Source organism: Panthera onca, chromosome A2 (genome assembly GCF_046562875.1).
Source record: "Panthera onca isolate mPanOnc1 chromosome A2, mPanOnc1 haplotype 2, whole genome shotgun sequence".
NCBI classification, from domain to species: Eukaryota; Metazoa; Chordata; class Mammalia; order Carnivora; family Felidae; genus Panthera; species Panthera onca.
In genome coordinates, this window is record NC_138340.1 from 130,395,176 (window position 1) to 130,408,620 (window position 13,445).

The window sequence follows — 13,445 nt, forward strand, 5'->3', positions numbered from 1 at the left end:
TCCTGGCTCCGAGCTGTCAGCACAGAGCCCGATGTGGGGCTTGAACTCATGACCTGTGAGATCATGACCTGCGCTGAAGTTGGACACTCAAGTGACTGAGCCACCCAGGTGCTCCAGGAAAAGCTGTTTTGCAAAGACTAATAACATAGGTTGACTTATTCTAATTAACTTCCTAACAATATTTATTCTATTAGCCAATTCAGTATTCTAATTTGCTAAAGTCCTTTTAAAATTGTGGCTCCTAAACTACTTCTATTTTTTTTTTTAAACTTTACACTTTTATTTATCACAGTTTTATTTACTAGATACACATTGAGTGTACTTGCTATTGCACTCAGAATTTGATCAGGGCCACAATATGACTTTTGTGGGCCTCTTTCTCTATAAAACAGTATCAAAAATCATACTGAGAGACTGATTTGGTATGAGGACAAATATATACCTAATAGTCTAATGTATAATATACAATTTAATATATAACATTTTCTTCCACGAAAACAGTTCATTTTTCCCTTCTGATCTTTAAAAGAAATGAAAACACTTTTGAAGGCCATCTAAAATATTATGATCTGTAAACTCTGTACCCACTGTATGTAATGGATTGATTAGCCCTGAGTAGGATGTGGAAGAAAATGTAATCTTTTACTTCACTTGATTTTGAGCTGAGAGAAGAAGGGGGTCTGTGGCACCAGAGTCATGTCTGGACCCTCCTGTGGGGTCTCCAGCCCCTGCACTGCTCACAATTCTAGAATGTCCACACTTCCGCTCACTACCTGGATGCGGGCTACCTGCACTTGGCAGCGGGGTGCTGATCACAGTCCTGTGCTTAGTATGTCCACCTTTAAAGCAGTCTTTCAAAGTCAGGAAGTATTCTAAACCTGTCTCTGTTTTTGACCCAGAATCAAGCTTTCCTCTGCCCGTAGGTCCATCTGCAGAGTCAGCCTTTGGACCACGTAGACTATCACGTTGGTTTCTTTTGAACCCGACAAGGAGATTTTACTTGCATCTGCGTGGCACCAAAATAATAGGTCATTTCAATCAACCTGTCATTTCCGTGTTTGTTCCATGTAATACTAAAATGAATTTTTGCCTATGGTGCTTGGATATTTTGGAATCTATACCTATATCTCTATTTGGTGTCTATGTATATATATAAACTTTATATGTAAGTAAATGAATAAATACATATAAAACTTTGATTATAAAAGGCAGATAAGTTAACGATTATTAAGCAAACAATGAAATCCAATCTTTCTCCTCTCCATTATCCTTCAAGTACCCCTATCCTATGTTCATTTATAGGTGCTGGTAGTTAAAGCAAGATTCAGGGCAACACAAATACCAAAGTATTTGTATGCGAGGATTTAAAGTTTGTAATGAATTCACTCAATACACAAATTATTCCAGATACTTCTCAGTTGCCTGGGGAGGAAGCTTTCCTCTCCCGACCAACGTTTTTATGTAAGTGAGTATATGTGACACACTCAAGTATTAAATAAGTCTTCAAGCACATAAGATACAACTTGGCACAATGTGAACCATGGTAAGAATAGAGTCAAATATTTTATGATCCACTAGGTACCTTGGAATGTCTGGAAGATTTTCCTTGGTGGAAAGAGTTTATCCTAGCAATAAATGGGATCTTTTGGTTGAGTGACATTTACCCTTTTCACAAAAGTGGTAACTGGGCTCTTCCCATGATTCTGGAGGGAGTTTCTAGAGGACATAAGACTGCAGGGTTTATGGTCATCTGAAGTGCCTCACCATTTTTCTCTAGTGCAAACTACATGGAAATCACAGACTAAACAGAGCAGTAAATGTCAATCACACAGGGGAACAACTATAATTAGCAAAGACTACTCATAAAATATAGTCACCTTAGAAATTTAGGATGAAAAATCAAAGAAATGTTTGATAATTTGGTGAATTATTCAAAACAAGGCAGTCTAGATTTAGTACACTGTCTACAAACTAAAAAGTTAAACAAAAATCTCTTATATTATGGTCCTAAAAGGACAAAATGTCATTAACATCTTGATGTTCTTGACTGGGGTATCTATATTGGAAGTATAAAAGCAAATTAAATAGTGTATTAACTTACTCTTAAGAAAAATGGAAATTTTTTCCCATAAAATCCAACTCTGAAGAACTCTGGTTCAAGACGTTGCTGGTCCATGATTTTGTCATACAAAGAGGCTTCCATCATCTAGCAAAGCAAAGGAGAGGTTCTAATAATTTTATCTCATCTTTCAGCTCTACTTGTTTATAAAAGAGGGTGTTTCTTCTATATAAAGGAGAACTTCACTATAGTTTGCAGAAAAGAAGATTTCACTCCCTTTTTATGCTTTAAGGCAGGGATCAGCAAACTTATGCTGTAAATGGACAGAGAATAAATATTCTAGGTTTTGCAGGCCATATGGTCTATCACAACTCCTCAGTTGTGCAAGGCCTATAGGCTATGGCTTTCTGACCCTGCTTTTAAGAATCAAATATTATTACATGTTCTCACCAGAGAAAATAATTTCTAAGCACAAGGTCCATCAAGAAAATATTATCTTCACAATTAAATAACAAGTGACATGAATTAAAAAAAAAAATGAACTACTAGAGGCCAAATCTTCCTGGAGAACTCTCACGCTGGATGTACCCACCTGTGGATCTGGTTCTCCTTGGTCACAGTAATTCAGGACATTTGGAAGGTGCAACCTTGCACAGGTTGGACAGGGATAAACCAAACCAAAGGAGACCCATAGTGCAAAGTGCTGTCTGGGGTGAAAGCTCTTAAGTGTGTCTCTGACAATGTTGGAACTATGAAGCACATAAAGCTTATAGTTTTCCTTCCATGATATTATCATCCCCAGGGTTTATAGAGAAAGACTAATATTGCACTTGAAAACTTCTCCCCTCCCTCTGCCCCCCAGTAACAGCACCCCAAAGAGCAGTTGGCATGAAGTGTAATGCTTTGGGTTTATAAAAATCTTAGTGACTATGATACCCAAGGGCTCTCCTGGGTAAACATTGTAACCTCGCTTCTGTTACAGGGACAGTATGCCAAGAGAAGCACAGCGATGTTTTTATATAAAACTGCAGTGCCTGCCAGAGCCAGCCAGCATGATGGACTGAAGTTAAAACAAGGTTTTTTCTTTTTGGTCTTCATGTTAGGAGAAATAGTGATGAACTACTGACATGAAATACTACACCAGTAGTACAGGGCCGGTTTCTGCAGGTTGAGTGAGTTACTTGTGGGGTATGGGATTTTGCAGACTGTTAAAGGTTTACAATATCATCTCTTCAACTGCTACCTCAGAATTAAAAGGGAACATCATAATCTGCTTCCTATTTTAGAAACCTTGAAGAGCTGAGGTGTTACAAGATGACACAAAACACTCATGACTCTGAAGAATAAGGATTTAACAGTGCAAGAGGGACCTGTGTGAATCGGAAAAGAACAGAAGGGACAAAACGTTTCGTTCAGGGACACAGAATATTGAACTCCTTGGGCTCTTGGGTACTAAGACCTTGGTTTAGGTGTAGCAAATAAAACATATTGCTGAGGCTAGAGTGGACACCTATACAATTTAGCCCTCAAATATGTACAAATGGGTCAGCTAGCCATTTCTACTGTTCTGCTGTGCAGATTATGGGACTAACAATAGTATATTGTTACAGAGATCTGTGTACAAGTGAGAAGCTCTTGAACAGTGTGGAGATTTTCGTCAGTAAACTAAAAGAATTAATCATGGATTTGATTGTATATTTCAGACCTGATGTTTGCACATGGATCAAGGGCTCACTTTTGTGCACTAATCAAAAGCATCTGCTATTTCTCTGTATAAATAGCTGAGTATGTTTCAGAGGAAAGACTTAAAAAAGCTTTCTGCAAGACATGTCGAGATGATCACAAAGTTAATTTCATAGAAGGATACTGGAAAGCTAATCAAAAAAGGATGCCATAGCCTGGTTAGGATGCATCCGGGCACCTTACCCTCATCTTGCTCAGGTTTCTGTAGTCATAGTAACTCTCGTACTGCTCTGCAATCTTCCGGCACAAGATGATGCCATTCTCCCAACACTGTGGACAAATACACGATATAAATGCTCGTGATCCCACAACATTTACTTATTTCCACCCAGAGGTCAAGGTGTAACTGCTTTCAGATCATCCAGCCTTACTTCTTAATCTTTATAATTTACCTTTAATAGTATCACTGCAACTTTAAGCTTGAAAACAGCATGCAATTAACATGCAAATTATTAAAACTCTTTAGGAAGTAAGAAAATATGATCCACCAGAACAGGCATTAACATATGGTGCAGAATCATTTTCTGGTGTCATTTCAGAGTCATCATCTTGAAATAACTACAGTTCCACAATGGCCAAGTAGATGAATAAATAGGCCCTCCGTGCTAAGGAGGGAATTACTACTGACCCCTAAGGCCCAATTATCCACAGCTGGCAAGCTCGATTCCTTGCTTGGCTCAATTGCACTTGTAAATTGTGAGGATCTAACCCAGCTGGTTAATTTCCAGCAGAAAAGCAAAAATTCTTTCATCTAGCCCAAGTGTCAGCAAACTTTCTGCAAAAGGCCAGACAGTAAATAATTCAGGCTTTGTGGGCCATACAGCCTTTGTCACAACTACTCAACTCCACTGTTAAAGCACGAAAGCAGCCACAATGAATAAGCCTGTCTGTGTTCTAATAAAGCAATCATCTATGGACACTGAAATGTGAATTTCATGTAATTTTCACCTGTCAGATATTCTTTTTCTTATGGTACTTTTCAAACACTTAAAAATGTAAAAGCAATTCTTAGAATGTGGATGGTACAGAAATAGGCAGTGAGCCATTTGACCCAGGGGCCACAGTCTGTAATGCCACATCTAGCACAAACCTCTTGGAAGGGCCAAGATGAGTGGACAGAGATTTTTTAACAGCTTATCCTACAGATGGAAACTCCACCGAAGGAGGATACAAAGGCATTTCCTTGCTATTAATGTAACAAATGATATGTCAGTATATTTAGATAAATAATAAAGGAAGATAGGAAAGAGAAGATATAGGAAGATAGGCAATTCCCTTCCATGAAATTATGCAATTATATTTTGTACAAGAATGACAGCCGTGTTTTAGTCTTCTGTTTAACCTTGGCAATTTGGAAGATAGATTTAAATCTAAGACATGTATCACCAAAGCATCCAAATGTTCAAGTCAATAAACAACTGTGTTCAGATTCATAAGTGTTTTTTAAAGGGTACTGCAAGCCCTTCAAGAGGGAGACGGGGTGGAGTGAGGTGATGTGCTAAAGGACATCATTAGGTCAGTGAGGTTTTTCAGGACCCCATGGCATCTCTAAGTATACGATGGGAGGCCGTAAAATTCTTTAAACAAAACAAGTGGGATGGGGCAGAACACATACCAATTTGGGAAGGCAGGTGAGGGGTGGTAACATGGTTTTTTAGAGAATAAAATACCTGGGTGTCAAAACCTCCAGATCAGTGTTTCTCAAGGCATGGCCCCAAATTTGTACACATTGGAATCTCCTTGAGTCCTTGTCAAAGTTATAAAATCCCCTGCCGCAGGCCAGACATACCTAATCAGAATGTCTAGAGGCGGGACCTGGAAATCTTAACAGACTGCATGTTAACAAACTCTTGGGTGTTTTCAATGCATATTAAAATTTGAGGGTGCCTGGCTTGAGGACGTGGGCATCAGAAAACTAGAAATGAAAGGCAACATGACAGCAACACAACCACGTTGGGTGAGGCCACAGGTGGGTAGGGCTACTTACTTTGCCTCGGTCAAAGTTCTGGATGATGGCAAGATGCAGGTGTTCCTTGCGCTGCCATTCTGTTTGCATGGGGTAGGTCAGGAACTCCCGAAGGGGCCTGTCAGACCATTCCAACAGCTCATCGTATAACAGGAGAGTATAGGCAGCCTCTGCAAGCCAAGTGGGAAGGCAATGATTGAGACAGGGCCCCAAACAACTTCCCCTTGAATGGGGCTGGTTTAGAACAAAATGGAAAAAATATTTTCTGAATTTCATGATAATGAAGAAAATGTTCAGAATATATGCAAAAGAAGGTGATGGCTTCCCCTTGGAAGATAGAATTATCAGAGATTTGTACTTCCTCTTTCGGCTCCCTGTATTCATTCCCTCCCCCACTTCTTTCTTTCTCTTTCTTGCCTTCTCTTCTTAACCCTCCTTTTTTATGCAATGCCTGTATGCTGCTGGCTTAATAAAAATGGTTAAGAAAATCTTATTGGAGATGGTTCAAAGAAATAGACATGCCTTTGATTGCTAGGGAAGTTCGCTGGCAAATCCCTTGGGGTGAGACCATGGGCATCTTTCAAAGGGCATGCTTAGGAAACAACAAATGGTAACTAAATTCTTCTTGATAACAGAAGGCTTTAAAATTTGAAAATGGAGCTCAAGGGTAGGGTCAGGGTGTTGGCAGAATTTAGGGCAAAGAAGCCAGAGAGGAGCTAAGTGCAAAGAAGAAAAAAAATCAAGCAACAGAAGAGGGATTAGAACGGGCAGAAGAAGTGTTAGTATGAAGTGTGTGTGTGTGTGTGTGTGTGTGTGTGTGTGTGTGAAAGAGAGCTAGAGACAGAGAGAGACACAAGAGAGACAGAGAGAGAAGACTGTTATGTGTTATATGGTATGACCCCCAGTTGGCCCCACAAATCTTCAGTAATGGCTACTGAAGTCACTACATGTTTGATATGGGATTTCTTGAAAAAAACATGTAAAGGGTGATATTCTGTATACACACATGAAAACGGTGACCTGTAGGCTTCAGAACAGTTGACAGGTAGTGCACTTAATAGAATACTTGCCATTCTGCAGGTCTCTTCATGAGTCTTTTTTTTTTAATTTCTTTTTAACATTTATTTATTTTTGAGACAGAGAGAGACAGAGCATGAATGGGGGAGGGTCAGAGAGAGAGGGAGACACAGAATCTGAAACAGGCTCCAGGCTCTGAGCTGTCAGCACAGAGCCCGACGCGGGGCTTGAACTCACAGACCACGAGATCATGACCTGAGCCGAAGTCGGATGCTTAACCGACTGAGCCACCCAGGTGCCCCTATTCATGAGTCTTAAATATGACCAAACAGATGGGGTTCCACTGTCACTGGCGAAGGACCACGATAACTATTCTTTCCCTCTAACGTTGTAATAGCCAATTCATTTATTAAATTGAATAAAATGGACAAACCTTTATGTTATTAATCAATTTAATGATCACCCCCGTATGTTTCTTAAAAGATGTAATAGTAACTTTTAACACAGTATCAATAGTCATTATTGGTCTTCACTGATTTGCCTGAAGAGTAACTACGCATAAAGCTCTAAAGTAGCATGTGGTCTTACTACTATGACTTGGCCATCTCAGTGTGTAAAATGTAGCTGTGATAAGGAAGGCTTGGGTCCCTATCACTTTTCTTTTGCGTCTTACATGTGGAAGTCCTGTGAGGCATAGGCTCTGGCATTTTTTCTTTTTAATTATCTTTGGTGACCTCAGTCTCCTGGCTTTCAGGGGTGACTGCAGAAGCTTTCCTGACCAACGAAGAATCACATTCCTCTCTGTTCAGTTTGCACACTGTTATCAATATGATTTTTTAAGGGGAAGGACCACATGGTTCCCCTGATACACAGTAGCCAGTAACTGTCAGTAGCTAACAATAAATGTATGCCTCCGAAAGCCACAGAGGAGGCTGGCCATGATCTGGTCCCTTCCAGCCTCTCTGCTCACATCTCCCATTGTCTCTCCACATAGTACAAGTAAGAAGGAACTTGCCACTGTTTCTCCTGGGAAGCCTCCAGCCTTCATGGTTGGAGCCCCCTGACCCAACTGTCAGCTCGTACAAGAAAGCTGTCCAAACAGGAATGGAGGTACCTTCTGTTAACGGGTACTGGCCACATTCTTTCTTGCGGAAGTTGAATGTGACACGGACAGAGAGAGCACCAGCTAAAGGGTGTGGGTTAACTGGCAGATGCAGAAACAGCTGAAGCACCACAATGTAGGTTGCCACGGAAGACTGCTTTTTTATGGGACAAGAATGATAACAATAATGATTGTCAGATCTGTGCTGTATCTGAATAGTTTTCTAGTTTTCTCTGAGACTTCCTGAGATGATTTCCTCATCTTTAATTACCCACCTATCCTTATAATAAATGCCAAGCACCTAAGAAAGCCCTATGCATGTGTTTGTTCCTCTGTCTATACACTTTGCTCCTATCATGTCAACCATCCATGGTTCCCTTCACTGGCCACATGGACTGACGCCTGCAGTCCCTCACAGACTATTCCTTCAAGCTCTTCCCCTGCACTGGTGAATAACTCCTATTTTCTCTTAATATACAGCTCAGGAATTATCACTTTGTCTCTCAAATTTCTTTTGTGTCTCCCCAATACCTGAGCATTCAAAAATATCCTTGCAATTAATCATTTTATAGTGAAAAGGATGAGAAGGACCGAGTGAACCCGTTCCCGCAGTTGAAGCTTTTCAGCTGCCCATGGGGAGTGACTTAAAGGGTAATGAAGGTCAAATTCACAGAGATGGAAAGTTGAATGGTGGATGCCAGGGACTGGGGGAGGAGGGGGTGCGGGGGAAAATGGAAGTGATTTAATGGTTACAAAGTGTCAGTGTGTGCAAACAAAAAAGGTCTGGAGATAGAGAATGGTGATGGCGGCACAAAAATGGGAATATACTTAATGTCACTGGATTGTAAACTTCAAAATGGTTAAGATGGAAAATTTTAGGGGTGCCTGAGTGACTCAGTCGGTTCAGCATCTAACCTCGGCTCAGGTCATGATCTTGTGGTTTGTGACTTCAAGCCCCCACATCGGGCTCACTGCTGTCAGTGCAGAGCCTGCTTTGGATCCTCTGTCTGCCCCCCTCTCTCTCTGCCCCTCCCCAACTCACTCTCTGTCTGTCTGTCTGTCTCTCTCTCAAATACAATAAAACATTTAAAAAATTATTTTAAAAAAGATGGTAAATTTTATGTTACGTACATTTTATCACAATAAAAAAATTTAAAAGCAGGGGAGGGGGTGGGCAATGATGGCTTTTTAGTCCCTAAATTGCTTTCCAAATCATGCTTGCCCTGGGGCAGTCCAGGGCATGGGCAGAAAATCAGGTGTGGGTATGCCACTGGGAAGTCCCGGAATATATGCAGGTTTGGCAAGCCATCAGGAGAGGCTGACAAATGACTGAATGGTGACACAGAAAGAAGTGAAAATAAATTACACCTGTTTCAGAATCTGCTTCAGGAAAATGATGATGTCTATCTGGGGTAAATGGTGTGTGTAAAGGAAGCTATAGAAAATTTTCATGAAAGAAAACGTATATACCTTTGAGGCGTAAGCAACACAGGAGACTACTGAGGCTGATTTTAAACACATTAGCAAACTGTAGATGTTTTATTGTAATATGTTGTATAGTTACTCTTCTGCATCTTTAGAAGACAGTATCATGCATTGAATAGGGAAGAATGAATCACATCTAAAATTTCCAGCGATCTTTTAAAAAGTATTTATAATTTTGAACAAAAGGCATCACTGCATAATTAAATAGGGGCCATCCCCTTGACAAATATACAGTGAGGACAACCATATGTGACAAAAAAAACATAAGAGAAAACTAGATATGAATTAGGAATGGAGAGTATGGTCACAAAAGGCTGCAAAGGGTTAGGCCATTTCAACAGAATCTTACAAAGAGAAAAGTTAGAAAAGTTTTCCCATTATTTTCACTTTCTTCAAGGATACACAAAAATGAACACAGAGAAGTGATGAATAAAATGTTGCATGGGGAAAGGACTTCTTTCTTATGACTTCGGGGAACATAAAACCTGCAAGTTCAGTGAACAAATTAAAGAAAAAAAATTTTCCCATTTCTAAAATAGAATCAGATCTGGACTCTGTTTCAGAGAACCAAACTATGTCTAGTACATAGCTGGAAAAGCTTGTCCTCAGTTCCCTCCCTCATTTCTTTTTTTAATGGACTTTAAAACAAGTCCACTAGGTGGTTTTCATAGCTAATAAAAACTAGTTTTACCATTTCTCTCAAAATATGGCTACTAACTACTCTAAAAATGGTCACTGAAACTCTCAGACAGCATACCTGCAAAATCTTAGTCTATTTAATCAAAACCATCAGCACATCTGTGTGAAGAAAGACTGGGGCTTCCTCAGTGACTCAGGAATTACTGATATTGAAGAAGAAAAATCTCTGCAGGTGTTAAATTTAACTGAGTAAATTTATCGGTGATGCATTTTTTTTTTAACCCTCACAGTGCTGCACACTAAACTGAGAAGACTAAGAAGAAGAAAACATCATCTCTGTCCTCAAGGAATTCACCTTTCAACTGGATATCTCTACCTACTTACCGACCTGCCTATCTAGGTGTACACACACACACACACACACACACACACACACACACACCTTATAGAACTATTAATAAAAATAATGTGATAAGTGCTTTAATGGATATCTGGAAAAAAAATGCACTGGGAAAAGAGTTGGAATCATCAACTCAGCCCATGGGAGAGGGGTGGTGGAGCATGGAGGGGCTGAGGAAAAGAAAAGGAAAAAAATTCCAGGAAAAGATGGTAAAGGAACACATCCTTAAGGATGAAGACAAGGAATGTACAAGTGGGAAGATGAGGCTGAATAGACAGGTGTTGGTTTTATTACGATGGACCTTGAGTAAAGAGCTTAAACTTGTTTTTTGTAGAAGACATCAATTGAAAACAGTTACATCTAGAGAAAGGGTTGGTGAAATTTTTAAAGGGCCAGACAGCGAATAATTTATAATCTAGCTTGCAGGCCACATGGCCTTTGTTGCAACTACTCAGTTCTGCCTTTTGTGTAGCACATAAGCAGCCACAGACAATATCCAAGTAACTGAGTATGGCTGAGTTCTAATAGAACTTTCTTTAGAAAATCAGGTGGTTGGTCTGCAGTAGTTTTCTGCCCCCCACCCCCCTGCTCTAGAGAATAACTCTGGTGATAATTAAACAGTCCGGGTGTGAGCCGATGAAGCCTTAACTCAGGCAGTGGGGTGAGGGTGAACAATGAAGAGGAAATGGTTTTGAGAGACTGTTAGGAAGGGAAATCAATAGAACATCGTGGATGGGTGAATGGTTACTTGAGGGACGCTGAGAGATACCAAAGATAACATCAAAGTCTCCACACTGAGTAAACTGAGTAAACACAGACCTTCTATTAATTGATAGAGTGAAACTGTAGCTGGAGGCATTATTTAAATGCTGGCAAACACACCATTACAGAAAGGATTGCTTTCTTTTGCTTTTTTTTAAGTTTATTATTTTGAGAGAAAGCATGCGCATGCGTGAGTGAGTGGGGGAGGGGCAAACAGAGGGGGAGAGAAAATCCAAAGCAGGCTCTGCACAGTCAGCATGGAGCCCGACACGGGGCTCGAACTCATGAATCATGAGATCACAACCTGGAGGTGAAACCAAGAGTCGGATGCTCAACTGACTGAGCCACCCCGGCATCTCGGGATTGCATTCTTTTAAAGTTAAAGGAGGGGCCACAAATCAGGAGTTCCTGGGAAGAACAGTGTGGCAAAGGACTGAAATTTAAGTTCCTAAACCCAGTTAAAGGGTTCTTATTCTGGTTGCGATGTAGTAGGCACTGTACTTTTCCCTGATTGTAACTAAAAACCTAGGCTCAATATATAAGGCAAGTCTTGGAGGATTCTGACAAGTAAATAAAAGGGGGTAGGCAAAGTAAGAAAATCAATATTCAAAGAATGACAGTAAAATAGTGTGGGGTTTTTTTGTTTGTTTTGTTTTTGTTTTTGTTTGCCTTTCTTAATCTCCTGGCTTAGCTTGTCCTGTCTCCTGGAACTACAAATGGAAATGGGCAGAAAAAACTCCAAGCAAAGGTCTTCTGGTCAGAGGATTGAGGAAAGGATCTTCCTGTGGGATGGAGTACTTTTGAGCCTTCTACCCTCCTCTGAATCCCAGGAACACAGTGCACACCTGCAGTGGGGACAGTGAGGACAAACACAGTGGCAGCACTGGCTTTGATGGGTTATTTTTTTTACATTCACTGCCTGGTCCCCAGGAAGACAGACTGTCTGAAGTGCATTACAGTGTGTAGAGGGTCAAGGCTTGGCTTTGACTAATTGGTTCCGAGCAAGCAAGAGTGCCAGGAAAAGGAATCTCTGTGAGGTAGGAAATGTGAGGACCATCACAGAGAGGAGGCATGTAGAGAAAGGCATTTTTATATTTGTTGTACAGTGCCCCAAGAAGCACATACATTCAACAGATCAGAATCAACATAATCAAGATTCTGACAGACCTCTGGTCAGTTCCCAGGCTCTTCCTGGGTGACACACATGTGGGTGAGACCTGAATAGTACTGTAGAGGCATTAGAAACTATACCGACATCAGAATCACAACCTTCAGAAGGTGGTTCAGGACTTGAGGTTCAAATCTAACTGGACCGATTGTCTGCTGAAATAAAAAAAGTCAATCTTCTCCAGAAGATTTTAACAGAACCCAGAGTATCATAATATTACAAATGTTTGCGATAGAACCCAAAATTACTTGACATTCAAAGAAACAGGATAACTAAACACATCTCAAAGGGAAAAGGCAATTAATTAACAGATGCCAACCCCAAGATTCAGATGTTGGATTTACAGATAAATACTATGAAGCAGCTATTGTAACCATGCGCCTTAAAGTAAAAGTGAACACTCTTGAAGAGAAAGATACAAGTTCTCTACAACGAAACTGAAGCTACAAAACAAAATAAAACGAACAACAACAACAAAAAACCCACAAAAAAGCAAAAATTAAACAAAAATTAAACTTCTACTGGAAGGCTCAGTAGCTGAATAGAAATGGCAGAAAAGAGTCAATGGACTTGGAAATGGATCAACAGAAATTATCTAATCTAAACAAGAAAGAAGACAAATTGAAAAACACATGAGCAGAGCCCCAAGAGCTTATGGAACAATACCCAAAGCCCTAACATTTATGTCACTGGGGTCCCAAAAGAGAAAGAGTGGTGCAGAAAATATATTTGAGGAAATAATGCCTGAAAACTTCCCAAATTTGGAGGATGAAATAAGTTTACAAATTCAAGAAACTCAGTGGACCCAAACAGGATAAAGAAAGCCATGCCCATATACATCCTAAAGAAATTAGTGGAAACCAATGATAATGTCCTGAAAGCAACCAGAGAATATTATACATTATTTACAGGGAAAGAATACAAATGACTGCAGACCTCTCACTGAAAACCATGCAGGCCAGAAGACAGTAGAGCAACATTTTTAAAGTCCTGAAACAAAACAACTGTCCCACCTAGAATTTAATATCCAGCAAACATATCCTTCAGAGATAAAGGTAAAATAAAGACATTCCAGATGAAGGAAAATGAAGAGAGTTCTTCACC

At 40.1% G+C, this 13,445-nt stretch overlaps 1 protein-coding gene across 4 annotated transcripts in view; it reads right to left on the reverse strand.

Annotated features, from left to right (window-relative positions):
- The window catches only part of DOCK4 (dedicator of cytokinesis 4), a 432,206-nt gene that overhangs the window by 34,964 nt on the left and 383,797 nt on the right, over positions 1-13,445 (reverse strand). For all 4 annotated transcript variants that reach the window (XM_078440451.2, XM_078440457.2, XM_078440464.2 and 1 more), the window contains 3 exons: positions 5,790-5,938; positions 3,986-4,072; positions 2,102-2,206 (listed from right to left, as the gene is read on the reverse strand). In XM_078440451.2, the coding sequence (XP_078296577.1) occupies positions 2,102-2,206; positions 3,986-4,072; positions 5,790-5,938 (341 nt within the window). The remainder of the gene's footprint in view (positions 1-2,101; positions 2,207-3,985; positions 4,073-5,789; positions 5,939-13,445) is intronic.